The sequence below is a fragment of the Pteronotus mesoamericanus genome, unplaced genomic scaffold (genome assembly GCF_021234165.1).
Source record: "Pteronotus mesoamericanus isolate MK-2021 breed Mesoamerican mustached bat unplaced genomic scaffold, CSHL_Meso_final contig_94, whole genome shotgun sequence".
NCBI classification, from domain to species: Eukaryota; Metazoa; Chordata; class Mammalia; order Chiroptera; family Mormoopidae; genus Pteronotus; species Pteronotus mesoamericanus.
The window spans coordinates 45,887,287-45,910,691 of record NW_026555285.1 but is presented as its reverse complement, the minus strand read 5'-3'; the positions used below and the strand labels follow the sequence as shown (position 1 = coordinate 45,910,691).

Here is a 23,405-nt window from a genome sequence, read left to right as displayed (position 1 = left end):
TGAAATATGGAAGTTCATTGAACTTCCCTCTTGTTTTGCTTGATGAAAATTAAATCCATATAGAGTCTCTCTTTCCAAAACCATACAAAAATATGAGAGAACATCATAGAAACCTAATTACAGGGAACAGGTTAAACTTTTATTTCTGTGAAAGTGTCCTTAAGACAGTAATATTCACTCTAATTGCTCATTATTCCAAACTATTAAATATATAACACTAATATAATAAAACTTATGAAATATTGACTCATAATCTTTGATTCCTCCTACATGTTTCTCAAAGGGGGAAGAATTTTAAAAAAAACACCTTGCTTATTGCTTGGCCAAGTTTATACATTCTCAAAAAGTGGGTATTACTTTGGGAATTTATTTTTCTCAGACTCACCAGTATGTGTCCATATTCACTAGCAGGTGTATTTCCAAAATTCGTCGGCAGTTTTAACACAGACCTGCTATTTCCTCCTCTACCTCAAGTAAGTGTGTCTTGAACGAACCTTCCTTTCTTGAAACATTGGGCGGAAAATCTTGAACTTTTCAATTGACTGTTAAAATTTGGTTTGGTTTCCTGGGTCACAAAACTCAGTGCAGCAGCGATAAAGGCATGCAGTAGCTATTAAACTTCTCTCCCTGTGCTTCTTGCCCAGGGATAAGAAGAAATATGCAAGGGGCTTGATGGGATGATCATTTTTTAAAGCTCCACCTAAAAATATGCCTTTCGGAAAGGAAATGGTGTACATTTACAAGAACAACAAACTTTGCTTCACTTCTTAAAAAACCAACGTTAAAAATTTAAGATGCTAGATAAAGATTTTTCTTAGACTAAATTTCACAGAGTTGGACCTGAATAGTTTTTGTTGGGTTGTTTGTTTTTTAAGTCATTGCATGACTTTTAACCATCTTATTTTTAGACATTTGCAATGGTATGTTAACGCAATTTTCTAACGTGGAACTGTGCTGTTGGCTGTGCCATCTACTTCTTGATTTATATGTTGTGGGTAACATTCTGGTTGTCTATTTAAGGCTCTGAATGAGGTGGTGAACATATGGGAAAAATAACAATCTTTGTTTATTAAACAAATTTTTTTGTTGACAGCAATAACTGAAACATATCTCATACAAGTGATCCTGTTAGAAAACAGTGCATTATTGATAGTTTGTGCAGGGAGTTTCTGGAGAGGCTGAACGTCTTTCCTGAAGAGGCTGGGGCCTGACAGAGATGATTCTCATGGTCTTGGAGGGCTGCGGCAGCCGGGCTCACCCACGAGTGGCTCTTAGACTTTTATGGCTCAGACATAAAATTCACTTTGGAAGAAAGTTGCAACATGAGGTCTCAACATGGGAAATAGCTGGCAGGGTGTTTTTCTTCCTTGACTTTCTACAAAATTTTATATGTGTATGTTTTCCATTTTCAACCCATTTGAGTCATAATTATAGAAAGTTGTGGTTTTCAGTAACTATAGCTTTTATAATTTAGTACTATTGAAACAAAGCCAAGTGATTTAAACAGTATAAGGACTATATAATGTTAGGATTTTTAAAAAAATCAGTCCTGAAAGGTCATAAATCACAACAGATCAGTGATTCAAAGAACTAGCTATATCAGAAATGCCTGGTGGGGGGGTTTCATTAATAGAGATATCACAGATTCTGACTCAAGAGGTTGAAATTTGCATTAAAAACATTTACTACATGACCTGACTTGTGGCCCAGTTTGGGGACCATTGTCATAGATGAGGAGGGAAAAGAAGAATTAAGAAAAACCCAACTTGTACTAAATGTGTAATTTAACCCAAAGACTATTTATCAAGCAAACACGTAGGGAAAAGAGCCCTCGCGCCAACACCTCCATTTTTGACTTTCTACAGAAGTGAATTCCCAGCCCTCTCTCCTGTGCATCACTTGAAGCCACAGTCAGGACGGTGACACAGACACAGATTGTACCCTGACTGTCAAGAGGATAGCAGAAGCTCAAAACTCATTTCCTGAACACTGGTTGGATATCAACAAAGCCACTGTATTGAGCTAACGTTTGCTTTCCAAAAAAGTTGCACTTTCATCTAATGTAATGATCTGACATGGATGTTGTAGTTGGTTTATTGATGATCGTTGTAACATAGCACGTAGAGAGTAGATGGAAAAGTAAACACAGATTTTGGATGAAGAGAGACCCGAATTCAAATCCAAAGCTTTGCCAGTTACTGCTTTTCACCCTGGGTAGGAAATGAACCCCTCTGAGCTTTAGTTCCCTCATCTGCAGGAGGGAAGTGAAACTACTCAGCGTAAAGAGCCAGGCCGACCAAGGTGCTGGTTCTCTCCACACTGGCCATGGTCAAAACTCGGTCAATAGACGCTATCATTAGTAGTGTAACAATTAGTATTAATAGTTTCCCCCCCAAATTATCCATTGATTCTATAACAGGAAAACAGGAATGAAGTCGGCAGAGCAAGAACAATAATAGAGGTATAAAATATTATTAAATATAGCACATATCTTCTCATTTTTGAATTATGTGCTGGAATATTATGTTTTTTCTTTCATGTGGAACTGAAAGTTAGAAGTTCATAGGCTGTATAAAGGTAGATTCAATGAGATATTTTCTTTATTTTTTTACATAGGGTATTTTTTGTTGGGGTTGATTAGTAAAAAAAATGCTGCTATGGTAATTTTCAGAGATGGGCACTATATTATTACCACTAATTATTGTTATTATTGACAGTAATATCTTAACATCCTTGAAAGTTTCAGCTGTTCTTGAAGCACCTTCACACACATCGTCTTCTTTAGTCTTGTCAACATCCTTGAGAAGCCAGGACGGCAGTGAGAACGGCTCGGTCTCAGAGGTGAAAGCAATTTAGGGTAGAGACTAAAAGGATTACCCCAGGTCTTTGCTGCCGAGGCAGAGCCAGGACAAAATACCCTGGACTCCTGGCTCCCCATCTGGGGCTATTTCCATTCTTCTGCACTTGCTAGATTTTGTTGGTAATTTCTTAAAACAGAAGAAGAAAAAAGCACCAGCTGTCCTTATGTTTTCGGAGAGAGAAAAGAGAGTATTGGCCACCTACAGATGAGCGAGGCAGGGCTGCCGCCTCGGGGAGCGGGTTCTCAGATTCCCGATTGAAATTAAACTTTCAGAGGGAGAGTCCAGGCTGACAGCACATCCTGGTGTCTGAATTCAGTTCTTAGCTGGCAGCTGAGAAAAGAGAAGGGCGGCACCTCCAAATGATTCTGCTCTGCGAAGTATACCAGCTAGAGCCTGGGAGAACTGGCCCGTGCTTTCTGCAGAAGAGCTGCTGCCAGGCTGTCTGAGATGGGATCCATTTGGTCCTTGTCATCTCTGAGCACTAACTGCAGCTGGAGAGGCCAGAGGACAAGAGCAACAGAAAATCTTCTGGAAGAAAATAGCTTCTGAAGTGCTGGTCTTGCTATTTTTTCCCTCTGTTCTTCATTCCACGTTTCAGTGTTTCTCTCCCCAGAACTGTCCGCTCTTCTTTCTCAGTACATTACATCAGTAGATCCAAGTTGAAAGATTTAACACACACACACACACACACACGCACGTGCGCGTGTGTGCGCGCGTGTGTGCGTGTGTGCGTGTGCCCATGTGTCCTTTGATATTTTGTAGTGGCAAGGAAGGGGTGGTACTGAGCAGTAATAACTGAGTGGCTTGGGATATTTATGGCTCTAAAATTTCATCAATTGACTTTTTAAAACTAGAGTGTGAGAGTTGGTATGTTTAGAAAGCTTTCACTTCAAAGGGTAGGTATTTGGCGCTCAAACCGAAAGGCTTAAAACATGGCATCCCTTACGCCCGCTCCCTTTACCCCCTGAAGCATCTCAGGAGGGCAGGAAACTCAATGTAAGACCTTGTTCCAAGGACCATATTATATAGGCTCTTAAATCACCATCCTGCTAACGACTACCCATCTGCTTCTTTATCTTGAGTGAAAGTACGAAGACTGCATGTGTGTGGTGCAGAGGCGGGGCGGGCAGTGTGCTGGGAAGGAAAAGAAAAGAATTACTGTTATATCCTCCCAGAAAGGGGGAGGGAAAACTTCTAGGAGGAGCAAAGTGAAGGGGAATTTTCAAGCATAGTGAATTCAAGCCAGAATAGTTATGAGAGGAAAGAATGATTTGCATTTCATTATTGATACAGGCATGGCGCCAAAACCCTGTGTGTGCATTTATTGAACATAAACTCTAATGGACAGTTGATGGTGATTGGGGGTAAATAGATTTGGAGTCCTTATGAACAAGAGGAAGTTAACTTCTGAAGGGTAATAGGGTGCTTCCAGCAGGAGCAAAGGCCATGAGGCAAGCAAGAACTTAGGGTGTTCACAGAACTGAAGGTTTGGTTTGGTCTGAGTGGGGACAAGAAGAGCGGGCCATGATGAACTGGGGAGCTGGGCGAGGACCAGGTCACAGACACCGTTAAAGATCATAGTCAAGGTTACGTGGTTTGGCTTTGTGTCCAGTGAAATGGGAACGCATTGAAAGATTTTATGTAAGGGAGTGATTGCTATATGTAGGATACATTGGAAGAAAGCAAGAGTGAAGACTGAAAGATTAGAAAGGAAATCCTTCTAAAGTACTTTGATAAACAGTTTGATGGTAGCTCAGACAAGGGTACAGGGAGGTAGAGCAGTAGGTTGCCTTGAAGGCAGATATGTCAGGACTTAGGATGAACTGGATATGGGATAGTGTAAAGGAGAGAGGCTGCTTGGTTTTGGTTTGAAACTGCTGGTTGCATTTACTGAGATAGGAAAGTAGTGGAATAAATAATTGGGCCCTTAACAAGTCAAGCTCCTGTGAGAAATTTAAATAAAGGTGAGCCCAGTAGGAAGCTGGATATAGGAGCCTGGGGCTCAGAGGAGAAGTTTGGACTGGAAATGTACATTTGGGGATGTTCTTAGCCTGTAGAGGACTGACAGCCACAGGAATGGATGAGACCAGGAAGAAGAAGGTAAGTGAGAGAGATGTCCACTGCTGGGGACCTCAATGTATAGCAGCCGCAACATATAGCAGAGGAACACAACAGAGACAGAAGAGGAAGGAGTAATTGGAGAGGAAGGAGTGCTCCATAAAGGAGAGATTGATTAGCCATGTTGAACATTGCTCAGGGGTTGAACAAATACAGCGTAAGTGAAGGTGACCATCAGTGTAGGAATATGAAGGTCATTGGCGAGAGATTTCAGGGTGGCTGGGAGAAAGAGGAGGTGGAGAAATGTAGAGAAGTTTAACTTAGAAGGACTCCTACAAATGGAATGGTATGTGCCAGTTATGTTTGCCAAGTTATTTGTCTGAGCAATTTCTACATGCATTAGTTTCTTGTGGCTGACCTGACAAATTACCACAAACTTGGTGGCTTCAAACAACACATACCTATCCTTGCATGGATCTGGAGGCCATAAATCTGAAATCAGTTTAACTGGGTCAAAATCGAGGTGTTGGCGAGACGACCCTCACTCTGGCGGCTGTCAGGAGGGATCCTTTCCTCGTCTCCTCCATCTTCCGGTGGCTGCTGTCATGCCTTGGTTTGTGGCCACGTCTCTCCAGTTTCAGCCTCTATGGGCTCATCGCCTTTTCTTCTGTATGTGTCAATTTTCTCTTTGTTTCTCTCTTACAAAGTTGTGACTGCATTTATTTTTATTTTTATTTATTTATTTTTGCAGTAGGGAAATACTGGCTATTTTATTATGAATTCTCCCAAGGAGGAGAACAGGAAGCTCATGCTCGAAAGCCTGGACTCTCTCTCCAATGGCTTGTAGGTTAGAGATTCTATAGGGCAAAGTCACAAGACATCATGGGTTAAGGGGGCAGGGTGGAGCTGGTTAGCTGGAGGTGGACTGAGGGTAGTGAATGGTTCCTTCAGGTCCTGAGGGCAGCTTTGAGGTCTGTTCAGTGTTACCACTGTTCTGGTTTCATAGGAAAGCAGCCAGGGGGTGGGTCGCCTGTAGGGCTCAGGAAGCGAGACATCACTTGAGTCAAGATGTCATCTTTAGCCCAGATCTTATGACCATTAGTCAGGTCCAGGCTGCTGTCTTCTGCTGCTTCGGGGGTTGCTGATTATCCGGGGGAAAAGCTGGGTCTCTGAGGGGAATAGGCACAGAGGGAGCTGATTGCATTTAATCCAGGAGAATTTCCCCCTCTCAAGAGGTCTCACCTCATCATACCTGCAATGATTCTGTTTCCTTTCAGGGTGATATTTACAGGTTCCAGGTATTCCTCAGGGCCACTATTTGGCCTACTACACTGGACTAAGGCACAAATTAATTCCCGAGACTATGAAATCATTTGTTTGTAGAGCTGATGATTAAGCTTCTCATACTTTTTATTCTAATACTGCTTGTAATCTGAAAACCTCTATTACAATATTTAAATGTAATAGGCCTTTTTCAGAATCAGGATGATTGACTTCTAATTCATATTTTAGATAATACATAAACGTGACTTTCAAAAAAAATTCAACTGATAGTTAACAACAGGCATGGAATTTTCTTAAGTCACACTTTCATCACTGATACCAGGGTTAATCCTCATGAATTCTAAATAAATAAGAGGTAAATGAGTGAGTGAGAGGTACTGGGTCCGGCAAAAATAACATCCCTGTTTATTTCACAACCTCTTATTACAAAATCATAAGCATGTCATTCTGTAACATACCAGTATCACACTCCAGCACGCACACCATGGGACATTTCAGGTGAAATGTTCAAATTAAAATGGTGAATTATCACACCCGTGTCATCACGCTACCGAGCGCACTCAAGCAGGCCTGACGTCCGCCAGACCCTGTCCAGTGCCGTGTTATGCTGCTGACCTTGGCGCTTCTACATTTATTCCCACAGACATTATTTAATATCATATAACTAAATTATTTTAGCATTTAGGTAATTTAATAGAGTCATTTATCCGTGCATCGGTAAAGAGAACCATAACTTACACGTGTACGGTTTTAAGTAGATCCACTTAAACGCCTATTTTTGGTGTTAAATGGGTGTAGAACTCTCCTTGCGTTGTCCTGAAAGCTCGGCTGACTTCTGCTCATCCTTCTCACCTGTTTGGGGCCTCCTCCACACTGCCTTTCCTGCCTCATCCAACACCGGAACTCCCTGGGCCTAAACCATACTTTGCCCTCGTCATGAAACCGTCTATTCCCCAAAGACTATTACACCTTGTTTACCTTGGAACCACCTGTACCTGGCACGTTTTAAAAACCTAGGCAAAGCTGGCTTCTGGCTACTGTGTGCCACCATTCTTGACCTTGAGATAAAGCAGATTTACCCATATTTCGTCGTGTATGTTGTGCACATTTTTTGCCCAAATTTTTGTGGGAAAAATAAGAATGTGCATTATACTTCAGTAGTACCTGAAATACCTTGTCTCTGTTCTTGTGTTTTGTAATTATTTGTCATGTTAAATTTCTTGTACCATAGTATGTTCACAAATAAATGGTAAAATTCCTTTATAATACAAAAAAACCCCAACCCTACAGATATCTAAATATAAATAAATAAATGATTGAATTAAAAAATTAAAACAGAAGATTTTTTTTCCCTGAAAGTTTGGGCCAAAAACGTGGGTGTGCATTATACATGGCAAAATATGGTACTAGCAACTTCCCCAGTTCCCTCCCCTCTTCTGGGGCTATGCCCGCCTCCCCATCTCCTCTCATAGATGCACAGTAGGAATTGAACTCCCGGGTAGCGATCCCTTGTAATTTAGGAGCTTTCAATAATGTAGAATTTTCATACAGTCAAGGCTGATTTTTAAACAATAGTCCTTTGTGTATGTTCTTTTTTACAAAAAGCAAATTTCACTCACTTCACTGGCTTTGTTTTTTAAAAAATTAGCTTGTTTTGGACAAATAATTCACAAATATAAATGAAATCCGCTAAAGCCAAATGCACTCCTTGTCTCCAGGGCCTCATTCCTAAAACAGTTTCCAGACTTCTAAGGAAGGACTTTGAAATACCATGGAATCAGGGAGAAACTATCACACAATATAATACATTTAATCCTGCGTTCCTTGCCACAGCCGCAGCAGCTGGAGCAGGCCTCCGAGAGCCAGGACACATCAGGGGCTAAGGCGCCCTGCTTTGTGGCTGGGTCAGGCTCCAGGTGAGCAGGCTGGTCCAGAAGCCTGCATCCCAGCCCCAGCCCCAGCCCTGCCATTCACTAGCTGCACGCCACTGGCCAAATCATTCAACTTCTCTGGTTTCTCACTTTCCTCATTCTTCAAATGATGCCATTGAACTAAATAAAATGTCAGCTACCTTGCTTTAAAGGAAAGTTTTAGGAATCGAAACATCTTGTTTACAAAGATCATCAATTCATCCTCTAAATGAACATGTAGAACAATTACCATTGGAAGGTGGTACCAACGGAGAGTGTACTGGTGAGGCAGAGTCGGACTGACGCCCATTTCCCAGATATTGATTAGAAATTGTCTTTGCCTACTGTCTCCATACAGATTTTTCCATTTGACTAATTTTCAAAACCTTATTTTCAGCATCTCTTTAGCTTCAAAGCTCTTTGCTTTAATTGTCGCCAGAGACAAAGTAGAGGGAGGCCACCTTAGGTCAACGTGGCGTCGCCCACACCCACATTTAATCATCGAGCCCGTCATTAGATGCGATGTACTCACCACTGGATGAAGTGGGGTTCCTGGAAACATAAATTGCATCTGCTGGGCCAGCATTGCTGCTGCCGTTTTTTGCTGGATCAAATTGTTCCTCCCATTAATTTCTAGTTGAGTTTTTAAGTGGGTAGGAGGGTGAAGATACTTGCAGTTCTCTCTTGAACAACGGCCCTGTAAAATGAATGTTGTGGTTTAGGACTGTGGTAAGTGGCCTTCAACTCTATTGCCAACCATTTCACCATCCCTCCACGTGGGCCAACGCAAGGATCCCACATGTGTGTCTGTGTGGGTGCGCGCACACGTGGTGGAACATAGAACAGAGTTGAAACAGACGAGAAGTGAATAGGGCATTAGGTGACTATCAACCTTGCTCATCCCTGTTGAGTAGAGAAGCTTCCTGAGATTGGTCGTTTTGTTTTTAATGGCGTCCGTGTCTAACAGTTGACTGTAAAGAAATGCGGTTGCTTAGAGTAAAGACAGGCCCTCTTCCTGGGCCGTGTGGAGAGCAATCAGAGGAGCTCGTTTATCGTAACTTATCAAAAGAAGGCTTTGAACCTACTATGCACTGGTCTGTGCATACGAGGATGGTGACAAAGCAGGAATAATAATAAGAACCTCTTGAAATATGTGTTTCAGATTGGCTGAAGACACCCCTCATTCAAATAATTGAAGAGGCAATGGTAGTACAGAAGCAGGCCCTTCTTTGTCGTAGGAGCACAGGTGAAATTTCCAGGCATAAACTCAGATAATCACTCACAACTGATTGGTTTGCTACACAAAAGCTGCTACCCCATGTCCTTGCCCCACTCCCATGACAGTTGTATCAAATCAAGTGTCATGTTAGGACATAGTGAAGAATGTTTATGGCTAAAGTAATGTTTGGACATTAAAGCTGACAGAACGAAAAAAAATTAATTAAGGGACACATGTGCATAAAACCAGTCTTGAAGAGTTTTGCAAATGGCAGTGTTTACACTCAAGTCCCAAGTTTTCAAAATGACCAATTGAGAGAATCACGCCGATGTGCGAATTATGCAATTCCTGGAGAAAGAAGAGCAAACTGTGTTAACCAGTACGAGCATTACCATCCCCTAAAGAATGAGCTTGTTTGCAACCAAGAAAAAGAGAATATGGGTTTGTTTACCAGATACAAAAATAATTTTAAAAAGCAAGCGGGGTGGATCTGGGGATACGAATGTGTTTATAGTCATCCTAATTCTAAACATCTGGGGCTCTCACTCTGCTTCCCACTAATTTGAGCTGCACTTTTGGCAGCCCAGGCTCTCTCCCAAGGGTGCATCTTCCTCAAGAAGGACAGACATCTCCCAGGCTCAGTCCTGGTGGTCTGTGCTCATGGGCCAATCTTGCCCCGAGGCACCACTGTTAGCAGTGTTAGAGATTGTGTCACCCTCTGCAGGGATGACAGAGGTGGGCGCTGGGCACATCAGAAGGAACTGCTCATGTTTCTGCTGATGCAATTCTATAACAATGGGCAATGTCAGCATGTCTCCTTGGTCTCAAATTTAAATTGTGATGTTTCCTTCAGCCTTCTGTGGTCCAGAGTTGGAAGGTCTATTGTAAGGATACAGGTCACATGGGACCATAATTAAAGATAGTCTACAATCAGGGGTGTTCAACTTGTGGCCCATGGGCCGCATGCAGCCCAGGATGGCTATGAATGTGGCCCAACACAAAATTGTAAATTTACTTAAAACCTATTTTTTTTTTTTTTGCTCATCAGTTGTCATTAGTGTTTGTGTATTTATTGTGTGGCCCAAGCCTGCTCTTCTTCATCCAGCGTGGCCCAGAGATACCAAAAGGTTGGACACCCCTGGACTGATTCTACATCAAAACAATCTAGGAATCTTTCTCCTCCCATTTACTTTGCTCAGAAAGGTTTGGGATACAGTTTTTATCCTAACTTTACTTTGCTCGCTGTTTTGTGACACCCCAGAGTCCCTCTAGCCCTACCAACTTGCTTCAGGCATCTCTCTCTCTTTTTTTAAAAAAAATATTTTATTTATTTTTAGAGAGAGAGGAAGGGAGGGAGAAGGAGACGGAGAGAAACACCAATGTGTGGTTGCTTCTCGTGTGCCCCCTACTGGGGACCCAGCCTGCAAAGCAGGCACGTGCCCTGACTGGGAATCGAACTGGCAACCCTTTGCTTCGCAGTCCAGCTCTCAGTCCACTGAGTCACACCAGCCAGGGCAAGGCATCTCTTATTTCACCTCTTTTTCTGCCCTCCCTTGATAGTTGCTTTAGTCTCTCAGTTTGCTAAAAGCAAATCTCCAGGAAAGTATTCGTATGGGGCCTAGTCCTACAACATAAGTGTGTGACCAGTTTTTGGACTGGCTGTCTTTATGTCGGGTGCCCAAATACATACATATGACAGGAGATGGCCATGGGGTACCAGACGCGGCTATTGCCCATCCGCAAGAGTCGGGGAGAATTAAACAGAATGACATCTCTTGTACGGAGGCTAAGCTACCCCAGGCTTCTCTCTGACAACTTCCATCCAAACTGTCTTTAGCCACAATCCCTTCTTTTGGAAGCTGATCCCAGAGAGACTTGTGTATACCAGGTCCACTTATAGGCCAACACACACAAAGTACAGACGGTCCTAATGGGAGGGCCTGGGAAAGCAGGGTCCCGTAGAATAGAGATGGAATCGGTGAAACATCCATGTCTCTACCCGTTTGACTTTCAGTTTTTGTTCATTCAGATTATTGTCAGTGTGATCACTTGTCTGCTAGTAGAATGCTTTTTCGTACCTGTGTATGAAAAGTTAGGCTAGAAAGAATATGGCTTTCTGGTAAATGGTGTTATCTCTTGATACAACTGGGACTCTCAGGGAGCTGTATAACTATTTTCAGCCAATAGAACATAATGTATGATATCAAATTAGTAATTTATTGGTGGATTTGTTTTCTTTTTCACGAGAATTAATGTAATTTCCTAGTGTTCTTACTTACACATCTGGGAGAAAGTAAGTCATCGATCACCCATGTGCCAGATAATTTATATGTGGTTATCTCATTTTCTCCTGAAAACAGCCATAATGATCCTTATTTTGCAAAATGGGCTCAGAAGCTGAAGGAACTGTCCTAAGATCATATAAATGGCAAGTGGTAGAGCTGGCTTCTAAATCTAGGCCTACTTGACTCACATCACTACACCAAGCTGTTTATTAGCAACAGTTAAAATCCAGGGAGGATAAAAATCTAACGTTATTCTTCATAATATAATAGAAGGCATAACCCAATTTAAAATGTAACAAAATATGTATGAGAATTTGGGAATGAAAAACGATCCCTTGCCTGGGTCTATCCATTGGTAGGAGGAGAGAGGAAGGATTAAACCCACAGGCTCAGAGGCAGATGTCTGGACACATAACCTTGGCTTTGTCCATTTCTACCCATGTAAATCTGAGCAAATTACTTGAATTTCTTGTGCATCAGTTTTTTTCATCTGCACAATGAAAATAATTATTATGTTTTCCACTAAGGTTTGTTGTGGGATTGCATGAGTTAATACATGCACAACGTTTCTAAAAATGCTTAGCACATAGTAGGCCCGAAATAAGTGTTGTTAATATTACCACAGAAAGAGAAATATTTGTATATGGCATTTTCTTTACAGTAAATGCAAGATAACAGGTTTAGCTGTATTTTTATTGGCTTTTTGATTCCTTTATGAAATAAACTTTCACTTCAAAACATGATAAAAATCACTTAGTGATACTTATCCAAGTGTCTTATATTTAATATTATTCACAATTCTACAAGGTATTTCTATAAGTACCCGTATTTAAAGCGACGACCCTGAACCATACATAGTTCTGTCTAGGATTAATATTTTGAAGAGTGTTGCACCCTGATGTCTAATCAAGCATACTAATTCAAGCACCAGGAAACACTAGGCAGGAGAATTTTCGTAAGGGATCTTATAGGATTCTAAGATCCTGAAGGACAAGCTGCTGTCAAAATATAACAAGCTATCCGACACGGTAAACAATTTGTAAGGAAGTTTTTGTGAAGGCGTGAGATTTGCCAGGATGCATACCATCACACAAAAACCATTGACTATCAAAGCCAGTTGTCATGAGCGAATGGGAGAGGGCAGTGTACAGAAATGTAAAACGTCTTTGTATATCACTGTGAAACAAAACAGAAGTGTCAAAAATAGTGTCTCCCAATTTCAGTCCAAGACATAAAGATAAAAATGTCTTGGAACTGTCTTCCTGTGGCTGCTAGGATTGTTTTCTGTTTTAGTTGAACACTTCCTCCTTTTCAGTTCTTGGTTGAACACTGTTTCCGGAGAGATAAGAGTGATGTGGGATCCAGCCCTTAGAGAAGGGGACTGGCACAACTTCTGTGGGATGGGGAGGGGAGGGCCACTCCAGAGTCCTTGCGCATAGTCTCGTGGAACTGGGAGGCAGGAGCCTGGGCGAAGGCCAAGGAGGTAGGCTCACATCGGGGGCTAATGGGTAGATTCCCGCTCCAGAGTCACGTAGGCGGGCTCCGGATCTTAGCTCACCCCAGGTGGGGCACACCAGGTGTGGAGAGAGCAAGTGGTTTCAATCACACTCACCACTGTTGGTGTATAGCCCTTCCAGGCAACGGCCTTATTCATTCGTTCCATCAACAAACATTTATTGAAGTCCTACTATATTCTAGGCATTGTGCTAAGTGCTAGTTAACCAACAGTGAGCAAACAGAGGAAATGCTGCCTTCTTCCCTGAAACTTGCAGTCTAGTGATGAAGATGGACATTAGCCAAATAATGCCAGAAAAATGTATCATTACAAAGCTAAGATATGTGTTCTGGAAGAGGATGCTGGAAGAGCATGGTGGGAGAGGGTCCGACCTGAGACATAGTGGGTCAGGGGAGGGCTCTGAAGAAGTGATGTTTAAACAGAGGCCTGAAGGATGAGAATGAGCTTGGCAAGGTGGCGTGTGGTAGCAGAAGTGTGTGTGCGTGCGTGTGTGTGTTGAGGGGGAGAATAAAGAATGAGAACGAGATGAAGAGAATGGACCATCTGGGGACTTTCACAGAGTTTCCCAAGGATGGAGGACAGAGGGGGTGTGGGTTGGTGTGGGGGGAATGATAAAAAAAGAAATAGAAAATAGTAGACTGGAGCTCGATACCAAACAACTTGGAGAGTGAAGTCAAAAGGACTTGGATTTCATTGCCGTTGAAAGTTTTTAAGCAGGAGACTGTCAAGATCAGGTTTATGTTTTATGCCACATGTAAAATTGTACCCTGATTATTAGATTCTATATCTCTAATTTTATTATGGTTTACATTGTTTGGAGACCACTTATTTAAAAAATCACATAATTCTGAGTTTACGTAGAATAGCTGCAGTTTATTCTATCTCCAAAAATAATCTCCATTCTAGGAATATTTAGATTAGGGAGGATGGTTTAGAAACAAGGGAGAATTTAAAGCTGAATTAAGTTTATTAAAATAAGCAACCATGGAAAAAATTCTAATACAGAGTACGCATGTTGATTCTCAACACGACGAAGAAAGATGCTAAATCTCTGTAATGTGTACTTGGCAGAACAACGGATCGGAGCTATCAGAATTACACGGCCATTATACGGCCTGGGATAGAATGAATGCAGCTTTGGCTAAGAAAAGATTCCAGAATCAGGTCGGTGTGAGACACAGAAAGCAGAATTGGAACATGAGATTTTCTAATTGCTTCTTTTAAAACAAGTAATTTTTAGAATCTTTTCCTAGTATGCTCCTAATTGAAAAACTCAATTAAAATATGGAAGGAAAAGAGAAAACATTAATTAGGAGATTGTTAAAGGGGTTAACAATAGGAGTTTTTGCCCATAGGAACAGCCAGTAGACAACTATATCTCATTCGTTTTCCCTGGGAAAAAGCAATAGATTTTGTATGATCTATAACCCAAATAGTCAATAGGCCTCTGCTGTATGGATTACTTGGGAGTAGTTTGCCTTGTGTCTTGGTGTGGGCCACATCACTGATCAGCAGACCCCGAGGAGGCCCTCTGGGGAGGTAAGAGTTCTGGCTGAGAGCCAGGGTCACGGGCTGACCCACTGAACTCTGCCTCTTTAGGTTGGGTCTCAGCCGCTCACTGCTTTTGGCACATGACGGTGTTTTCCAGCGAGCTGGCCGGGCTGTCATACAGAGGACACTGACTCTGATGATCACGGGCAGATAGTCGGCATTCTGGAAGTGGCCTGCAGGGACACTGAGTCCAGCAGCCTGCTCTGCGCCCCAGCGTGGGCCATGGAAAAGCCATGGAAGAACCTCTCAGATTCCCTCGCATTCCACACGTGTGAAACCAACTCGGTCACATCCCAATGTCATGACAGATGCTCTCGTGCTGGAGTTCCATTCGGGAAACACGGCTGCCCTGGACCCTCTCCTGGAAAGCCATTTAACCTGGTGGTAAAAGGGCACAGTCTCTAGATCTGGGCTGCTCGGACCGAAATCCAGCCCTGCCGCGGGCCCCTGTGGCCTCCAGCTGCTGCATTGATAAAACAAAGATAACGATAGTTCTCACCCTGTAGGCCTTTGGTAAGGACAGAGAGTGAACCCACAGGAAGCGCTAGAACGGCCCCTGGCACTCTGTAAGCATCTCCTCCTCCTCGTTACTACGAGCACTGCTCGCACCTTCTCTGCATGGTAGGTTAAAAAATGCATGGTGTTAAGAACAGCCTTCCCAGCGCCAGCTCAGCCTCTGTCGCTGAGCTGCCCTCTGGCCTCCCCATGGAGCTCTTCGCCCCTTTATTGTGCTTGTTCTCGCTGTCAACGCCAGCATCGGCGTTTCTCTCTTCGGAAGCGCCTCAGATCTGTTTTCCTTTGATATCTTTCCTGCTGGAACTTGCCAGGGCTGGTGAACGGGGCGGGACTCATCCAGGGTTTAAAGCAGCTATAGCTTATGGTGGGGAAATCCGGGAATCCTGGTGGGGGCTTCATTCCAAAATGGCCATGCAAACTTTTATAAATAATGTATAAGAATCCACACCTCAATTTTCTCATCTGTCAAATGGGGTCATTATAGTCCCACATCTCCACTTTTTCTGGTGGTTGTGAGAGCTCAAGAGGTAGCAAAAGTTGCTCTGGGGAAAACAAACAAACAAACAAACAAACAATTTGCTATACAGGGTCTACTGAGGGGGCCAACCTGGGCCACGCTGGAAGAAGAAGAGTTGCCTTGGGAACCTACATTAAATGCACTGCTACACGTAGTCACCCAAAAAAATCTCATCATGTTTTAAGTAAACTTACAATTTTGTGTTGGGCCGCATTCACAGCCATCCTGGGCCCGAAGTGGCCCGCAGGCCATGGGCTGGACGCCCCTGGCCACGTATACGTAAACTGACAGAGGGAAAAGTGCCACCAGGGTTCCGTGTTGGCGGCAGACCCGATGGGCTCAGAGGCGTGTGGAAAGACTGCCTGAGGAGGTGCAGCAGCAGAGGTGGCAAATTAAGTCAAAGTAGGTGAACCTGAGGAGGATTTATTAAGCACGTACAGTACACACAGCTTGCAAGTGAAAAATTCAATCAGACAGTCCACTTTTGGGGTCCCTGTGACGCACGTATCGCTGGGCAGATTTTCTAAGTGACTACGCTTGCTGGGTGAATACAATGCTCACAGTCTTGCTTCTCTACAGTTTCAAAATCTCTCAAAGCTTTTGAAAGCGGGAAGAAAAAGGGAAGGTCTTGATTTGAATAGGTGAGCAGATTTATTTTAGTTCGTCATTTTTATGGGTCTACATCAGGTGGCGAAGGCCAAGTTTGAAATCTGGCCTGAACCTTTTCTCCCTTCTGCATCCCATTTCTGGAAGCATATGGGCAAGGGAAGGCGCAGGAAAAGGGAATGGTTATTTACTTTAGGGCATAATTTACAACACGAGCTAAGGAACTGAAAGAACTCTGCTCTAAGGCAAGTGGCAGGTTAAGATTTTAGACTTCTTTTGAATTTTTATAAACTAATTGACCCACATGAGCTACTTGTATTATTAGTTCCAACTACATTAATACAGCAAATAAAATTCAACCCCGTAAGGGTATGAGAATTAGAGGAAAACGTGGATTGAGAGGATCACTACCAGCAAATGATAACCAGAACTTCCATAAAATGGAACATTTGCCCATTTCATCAATGTTTTGTATGAATTTATAATAAGCCCTTTATGTGTATTAGTAATTTAGTTCAATTTATATTGCAATCCATCCTTTATGTAATCCTCTTTTGTTAAATGCATAAAATGTACTTATTGAAGTTATAAAAAGGAATATTTACAGTCTCTTTTCTGGGGCACGCATGCTCCTTTGGCTCTGTTGTTTCCATGGTTCAGAGGAAACGTGTAGGAAAATATAAGGAAGATCGGAGAAGTTAATGGATGGGTAAACTAGAAAAAATCACACAGGCTGAAGGACAGGTACCAATACCTCCCATTTGACCCACCACTGATCTTCGCACAACTATGAGTTGAGGGGAGGATAAGAAAGTGTGCGGACCAAGCTGTGCAGATGGATGGCCTAAAACAGAACAGAAACTGGAGCTTCGTTTTCATCTCTTCCCCAGAAAACCATACGAACAGGCACAATCTATCATTCACCGCCACGTGTGATGGCGGGGCATGCCCAGGGCTGTCCCTTCCGTGTGGGTGCTTCTAACCTCCTCTGGGTGACCTGCAAATGCTTCCAGCCTTCCCGTCCCTAGAGTTGCCTTCAGGCAGCCTGTGTCCACCGGCGAGGAGAGAGGGGAAGACCGCTCCGGCTCCGCAGCGCTGGGCAAATAGCTCTGTGACTCATTCATTACTCTGCCAACGCAACTGTCCTCGTCCATCCAGCACTGCTGGCTTCTGCCTTCTAAGACCTAATTTTGTGACCATTTCAAACAGGTGAGACATAAAATTAATAAATGGGGAGGAGATGCTAAGAGGGTCAATTGTTTGTAGTTTGCCATTTCAAAGCAGGTTTAAATCCTTTTTTGAAAAATGGATTTTGGTTGTTGGGCAGTTTTAGCTTCTCCTACCACTTGGGTCGTATGTTTGGAAAGAGCTGTTTGTCAGCGTAAGGGGCTCAGCCCTGTCTAAACAGGGAAGGGTTATCTATCCTATTTTCGTCAACTTTACTGAGAATTGGTCGGTTAAGAGAAATCGGTGAGACCAAAAATAGTCCCTCCATTCTCCAGAGATTAAGGAAACTAATTTCTGGGCACTGGATGCTTCATTGGAAAATTATTTTATTTAACTGGAAGTAAATGTCTTCTGAGGCGCAGAGGTACGGAGGGTTAGTGTGCGTCCTGATGGTGCATCAACATAGCACAAAACCAGCCTAGCGGCGACGTGACTTCAGAGTGTCGGGGTTTTCTAACATCACATTCAGAAATGTGAGCACCGCCCTAGCGGGGGGCAGGCGGGGTGGCGGGGGGTGGGGGACAGAAGCTCTAGGAAAGCTGCAGGAATTTTCCTGCGGGGGAGGGCGGGCCTTTCTATCTTATGTCTTTCTTTCAGCTCTTCTCCAAGCCCACAGCAGACGGACCCTTTTGTGATGGGCACTCAGTGCAGTTAGAAAATGTTCTTTCCTTCAGCAAATCTTATGCAGCCCCTTCTGCGCGCCAAGCCCTGTGATATTAAATAGGCATCTGAAACACGGAGTGATGCACGTCATGATAGGGAGATGCAGGTTGCTCTACGAACACATGGCAGGGGGCTAGGGGACACTCCAGAGGAAGGAACAGTTCACGTTCACACAAAAACCGTCATTAGATTCTCTAGTTGGGGGAGGTGGGGGGGGGGAATTGAGAGTTAGCAGTCTGGAAAATTAAGAGAAGCCAGGCTAATCCACAGCCACTCTGTGGAGGTTAAATTCCTGACGCCTTCTAAGGCTTTAAACACAGCACCTGGAACGGTGCTCGGGAATATATGCTGAGTAAATACTGGCTGCTATTTTTATTATCACCAGTTGTTAGCAATTCCAGAAGCTGGTCATTTCCTAAATAAGTGAAGTTTATCCAAAGACACAAAGCCTTACTGTGCGTCTTCTGATATGCGGGGTCTTTTCCAGTCTGATTTGAAAACCAGGCGGTGAATCACCTACCCACACGCAGGGCTTCCTGGAATTCGGACACAAGAAGACAATCCGTCTTAAAGCCTGACATTTAGTGGTCATGCTCCTAGACAGCTGTGCTATTTATCAAAATAATGGAAATACTCCTGTCCCCGCTATAAAACAGCCACTGTCCCAAGTCTGCCAAGTCTCAGTGTTTTCCCTGCTTCTCCAGTGACGGTAACCCTTCCCCCCAAATCTGACCACCTTGCCCTCCTGGATCCCAGGAATCAAAGAGTTAAATGTGGCAGGGGCTATGCCCCCACCCCCAGCTCTGGTACATTCGGAGGGGTTGCTGCCCACCTGAGAGATATTTATATTAAAATATTTTGCATATCACACCTGATTATAAATATGTTTATGACAAATCCAGAGTACCCTGGTTGTTGGTGTCCAGCTGGGAAGGCTTCCAAGAGGAGGTGGGGGAAGGGGTTGGTGATGCAGGGACTGGAGCAGGGGAGAGAGGCGCACAGGACAGGGAGGGAGATTGGGAAAAATACCAGGAAAACAAGGCCTATGGATTGAAGAAGCAACTGGAAGAAGATGGAAAGCTAGAGTGTTTTTTAAAAAGTGCATTTATTTTTAGTAACATGAGAAAAGAACAATCCTTTCAGGCTGGTTTGGGCTGACTTGGTGGCTTGGGACTGACCTGCAGACTGAACTGCTGAAGGAGGAAGCTGCACTTCGTTCAGGAAAAAACAGCCTGGGGAGATGGAGGGTGGGGCACCCTGCACGCTGCCTGGGGGTCTTGCACTGCTGGGGGAGGGTCCGCTGAGAGGCAGTACAAGGAGGAGGTGGGGGGCTGACCACCCGTCTCTCTTGGGGGCAGGAGCTGCAGGCTTGCATTCCTTTAGTCAACACACAGCTTTGGAGCACCTGCTCCAGGCCAGAAGCTGGGACGGAATTGCTCACAGGGCACTTAGACGCGCTCCTACCCTCAATAAAAATAGCTACGACATGTAGTAGTGCACCTATCATGTACTAGGCAGTTTCTAAGCGCTTTTCGTAGGTCGTAGTCTAATCTGCAGTTCAAGATCTTAACAGAGGTGCTTTGAATATTCTCATTTTATGGGAGAAAAAGAGAGACACAGAGAGGGAAGGTAACTTCCTAGAGTTGCACAGGCAGTAAGTGGCAGGGCTGGGCGTCCAAGGCTGGCAGGACAGCCTGTGCTGTGGACCCCTGCAGAGCTGTCTTCGAGAAGCTTGACGTCCAGTGGAACACTGGCATCACACCTGGAAAAGCACTCTTCCCACTCAGTATCCCCTTATAGCTTCACAACATTCCTGTAATATGTTATCCCCATTTCAAGGTAAGGAAAATGAAGCTCCGAGGGGTCTGAAGGTACTTCCCAAGGCCATGTTGTCCAAGTCAGCCAGGGCTAAACGATGTTTCCCCATCACTGAAAAGAAGGCTCTCGCCACTGCCCCTTGGGGTTGGAGGGAGAAGCTGCGGCGAACAGGTTTTTGTCTTTGCACGGGACAGAGGAGTAGCCTTGTGTGATACCCAAAGTTAAGCAGCTGACACTTGGTGGCCAGTGTTACAGGTTGAATTGTGTCTTGCTGGAAAGATGTGTCGATGTCTTTAGCCCCAGTTCCTTAGAATGGGCCTTATTTGGAAGTAGGATGTTTACAGAGGTCATGAGGTTAAGATGGGGTCATTGGGGTGGGTACTACTCCACTGTGACTGGTGTCCTTATGAAAAGGAAAAATTCAGACACAGGAACAGACATGCACAGGGGGAGTATGACGTGAAGAGACACAGAGAGATGATGGCCACGTCTAAGCCAAGGAACATCTGACGCAGCCGGAGCCGGAACGGATCCTTCCCTAGACCTTCCGAGCCAACAGAGCCCTGTTTACACCTTGGTTTCAGACTCCGAGCCTCCAGAACTGTGCGAGGATAAACATCTGTTGTTTGAAGTCGCCAGAACAACGTGTGGCACTTGTTATAGCAGCCCTAGGGAACTAATACAGTCACCTACAAGCAGTGCTAGATAACGTGTTTTTTTCCCCATGAGATTGGAGGCTCCACCAGCAAAACACCATGCTATCTTCTAACACAAAGGTTTGGTTCTGTGAATGTATGTTCTAATTTTTTCATGAACTCAGCTATTAAGCTCCCTCTGTCTGATCAAAATGATGACAACTCCCAAATCTTGAACAAGTACAATGATTTTCTACAAATGAAACTAGTCAGCTTAAACTCTATCAGATTCTTCATACGGAAGATTTAATAGGAGAGATTTATTTTAGCAAAAGACAAAATGGTTCACTAAAGAACTCATTAGTAATGCATAAAGGCCTACTGAGTCTCTGAAGATCCATTTTCAAAGAGAGATGTTGGGATAATTTTTATATCCTGATTTTTATATCCTGATTAGAGAAAAAATTGATAAAAATCGTCCTTGGTATTAAAATTGCCCAGTGGTCGGGGGCGGTGGGAACAATTCAGTCGAGCAGTGGGGAAGTCAAAAGGAATGTGTAAACCTGGCCCACATTTTGCAGTTGCTTTTATAAAGGTCGATAGGCCTTTCTGTGGTTCATGAAGCCACCACCCCGGGCAAGGGATGCATCTAGGAAAAGAGTAGAGAGGAGGGGACAGAGAAGAGGCCTGCTGCCAGGTTGCCCATAGTCCCACCCTTCCCACCACCTCCCTTGTTCATTCTTCCCCGGGGCCCCAGGACAAACCCTGACCTGAGGCCGGGCCTCTGCCCCTGGTTGATACCGATGTAGCTCCTCCAGCTTTGACGACAGGTGGCCGCTCTGACCCCTGCTCCGAACTTCTGCCCTCCCCTTGACCGTGTTCCCCCACCGGGTGTCTCTGGTCTTATGTTCTAGGGCACCTCAGGGTCCGGTGTTCCATCTGTAAGTGCTAGGTCTGAGATTCTGCCCCGCCAGGCTCCTTCCCAGGCCGGAGCTCGGCGCGCCTCTGCCCCGGAAGAGCCCGCCCACTGGCCCTGCGGCCCCCTGGGGACAGCCGCTGCCCACCCGCCGGCTCACCAGGGACCATCTCCCCGGATTGGCCCTCACTGCCGCCCGCCTCAGTGGACGCCCTGCTGATGTTGCTCAGACTTCCTATGGCTGAACGCTTCTCCGAGGTGAATCTCGAAGGGAGCATTCGCGGCCGCAGCGTCTCTGGGGACCAGTTTGCAGAATCAACTCCAGACTCTGGGGTCCCTCCGAGTCAGATCCAGCCAAACACTGAGATATGACACGACTCTGCCTGCCTCCTAGAACCTCCCCATAAACTGGAGAACTACTTTCCCTCAGCAAACCCCAGAGAGTCCCCGTTTGTTGCCACTGGTTGGATGCCTAAGCTCCTGACAGTCCAGAAACTGCTGGTCGATTTTGTTTGTAATTGAATCAATCCATTATTATATATTCCAATATTTTTTAGAGAGGGTTGCATATATGGTAATAATACTTCATAATATTTATTGCGTATACATAAATATTGATATTATTATTGACTACTTATTATTATATATGTGCTAGGCACGGTGCTAAGTATTTTGCAGGCAGGCAACCCTAGGAGAAAGCGGGGCACCACTAATGTCTCCGTTGGCTACGTGGGAGAACTGACAGCTGCGGAGATGAACAATCTTGTCCCAGGTCACGTAAGTAGCAAGAGGTAGAACCAGGATTTCGACCCAGGCAATGAGACCCCTAAGCCATTGCTTTTAATCATTGTGCTTCTTTCACGTGCTCACATAATTATAAAAATGTCATTCCTTAAATGCTTGTGATGTGCCAAGCATGGTGCTAAGTACTTTACGAGAATGACGACGTTGGTGTTCATTATAAGCCTCTGGGGTAGGTCTTACTCTTATCCTCACTTTTCCAATGTGGCAACCAAGGCTCAGACATGTTAAGTAATTTGCCCAAGGTCACACAGCTTGTCAGAGGAAGAGCCAAGATTTGAATTTACTCAGCCTGGCTCAGCCAAAGCTGCCACACTCAGAGAATATAAATTATTGATTGCTACCAGATGTCTGATACTATGCTAGGCCCAAGTGGATAAAAAGATGAAAAATAAGTCATCCCCGTCTTTGAGAATCCTAGATGCATAGATCCATGCACATGACCGGAAGAAAAGGAAGAAACCATCATAATAAGTAATACTTAAGTCTAAGTCTAATATTAGCCAGAGGATCTATGAAGTTTCATAAATCATAAACAGTCCTACGAATCCAATTAAAGTGATTGAGTTCATTTTATAAATATGGTTGAATGTTAATACATCAAACTAATAATTGATGGGAACAGCCCAAGCAGGCCCCTCTCAGCACATCTCCAGGAGTCAGGGTGGGAGGGGTCACCGCTAACAGCCCCGGGGGCTACCCTGTCACGGGGAGATCACAAGCTTTCAAAATCTGTCCATGAGGCCCCTGGACGTCGGGGCATAAATGGGTTACACACATGTCAAACTATAGCTTATGGATGGTGTGTGGGCGTGTTGGGCGTCTATCTGCGCTTTGCTCATTGAAGAGGCCTAAAGCTCCCGTTTCTTCAGGAAGAGCAGGTTTGGGGGAGGGCAGCACAACTCTCTTCCTCCCTTAGATGGACCCACCATGAAACATCTGCCTGTCCTGGGCACATCAGAGTCTGACACTCCGTGGGACTCACTGGAAGGACATGCAGCGTTGCTCTGTCTTGGCAGGAC

At 44.2% G+C, this 23,405-nt stretch overlaps 1 protein-coding gene across 8 annotated transcripts in view; it reads right to left on the bottom strand.

Moving 5' to 3' along the window:
- The window catches only part of MBNL2 (muscleblind like splicing regulator 2), a 150,551-nt gene that overhangs the window by 43,608 nt on the left and 83,538 nt on the right, over positions 1-23,405 (bottom strand). For 7 of the 8 annotated variants that reach the window (XM_054586485.1, XM_054586487.1, XM_054586486.1 and 4 more), the window contains exon 3: positions 8,646-8,810. The exons of the other annotated variant lie outside the window; for it this stretch is intronic. In XM_054586485.1, coding sequence (XP_054442460.1) covers positions 8,646-8,810 — 165 coding nt within the window. The remainder of the gene's footprint in view (positions 1-8,645; positions 8,811-23,405) is intronic. 8 annotated transcript variants of the gene reach the window in all.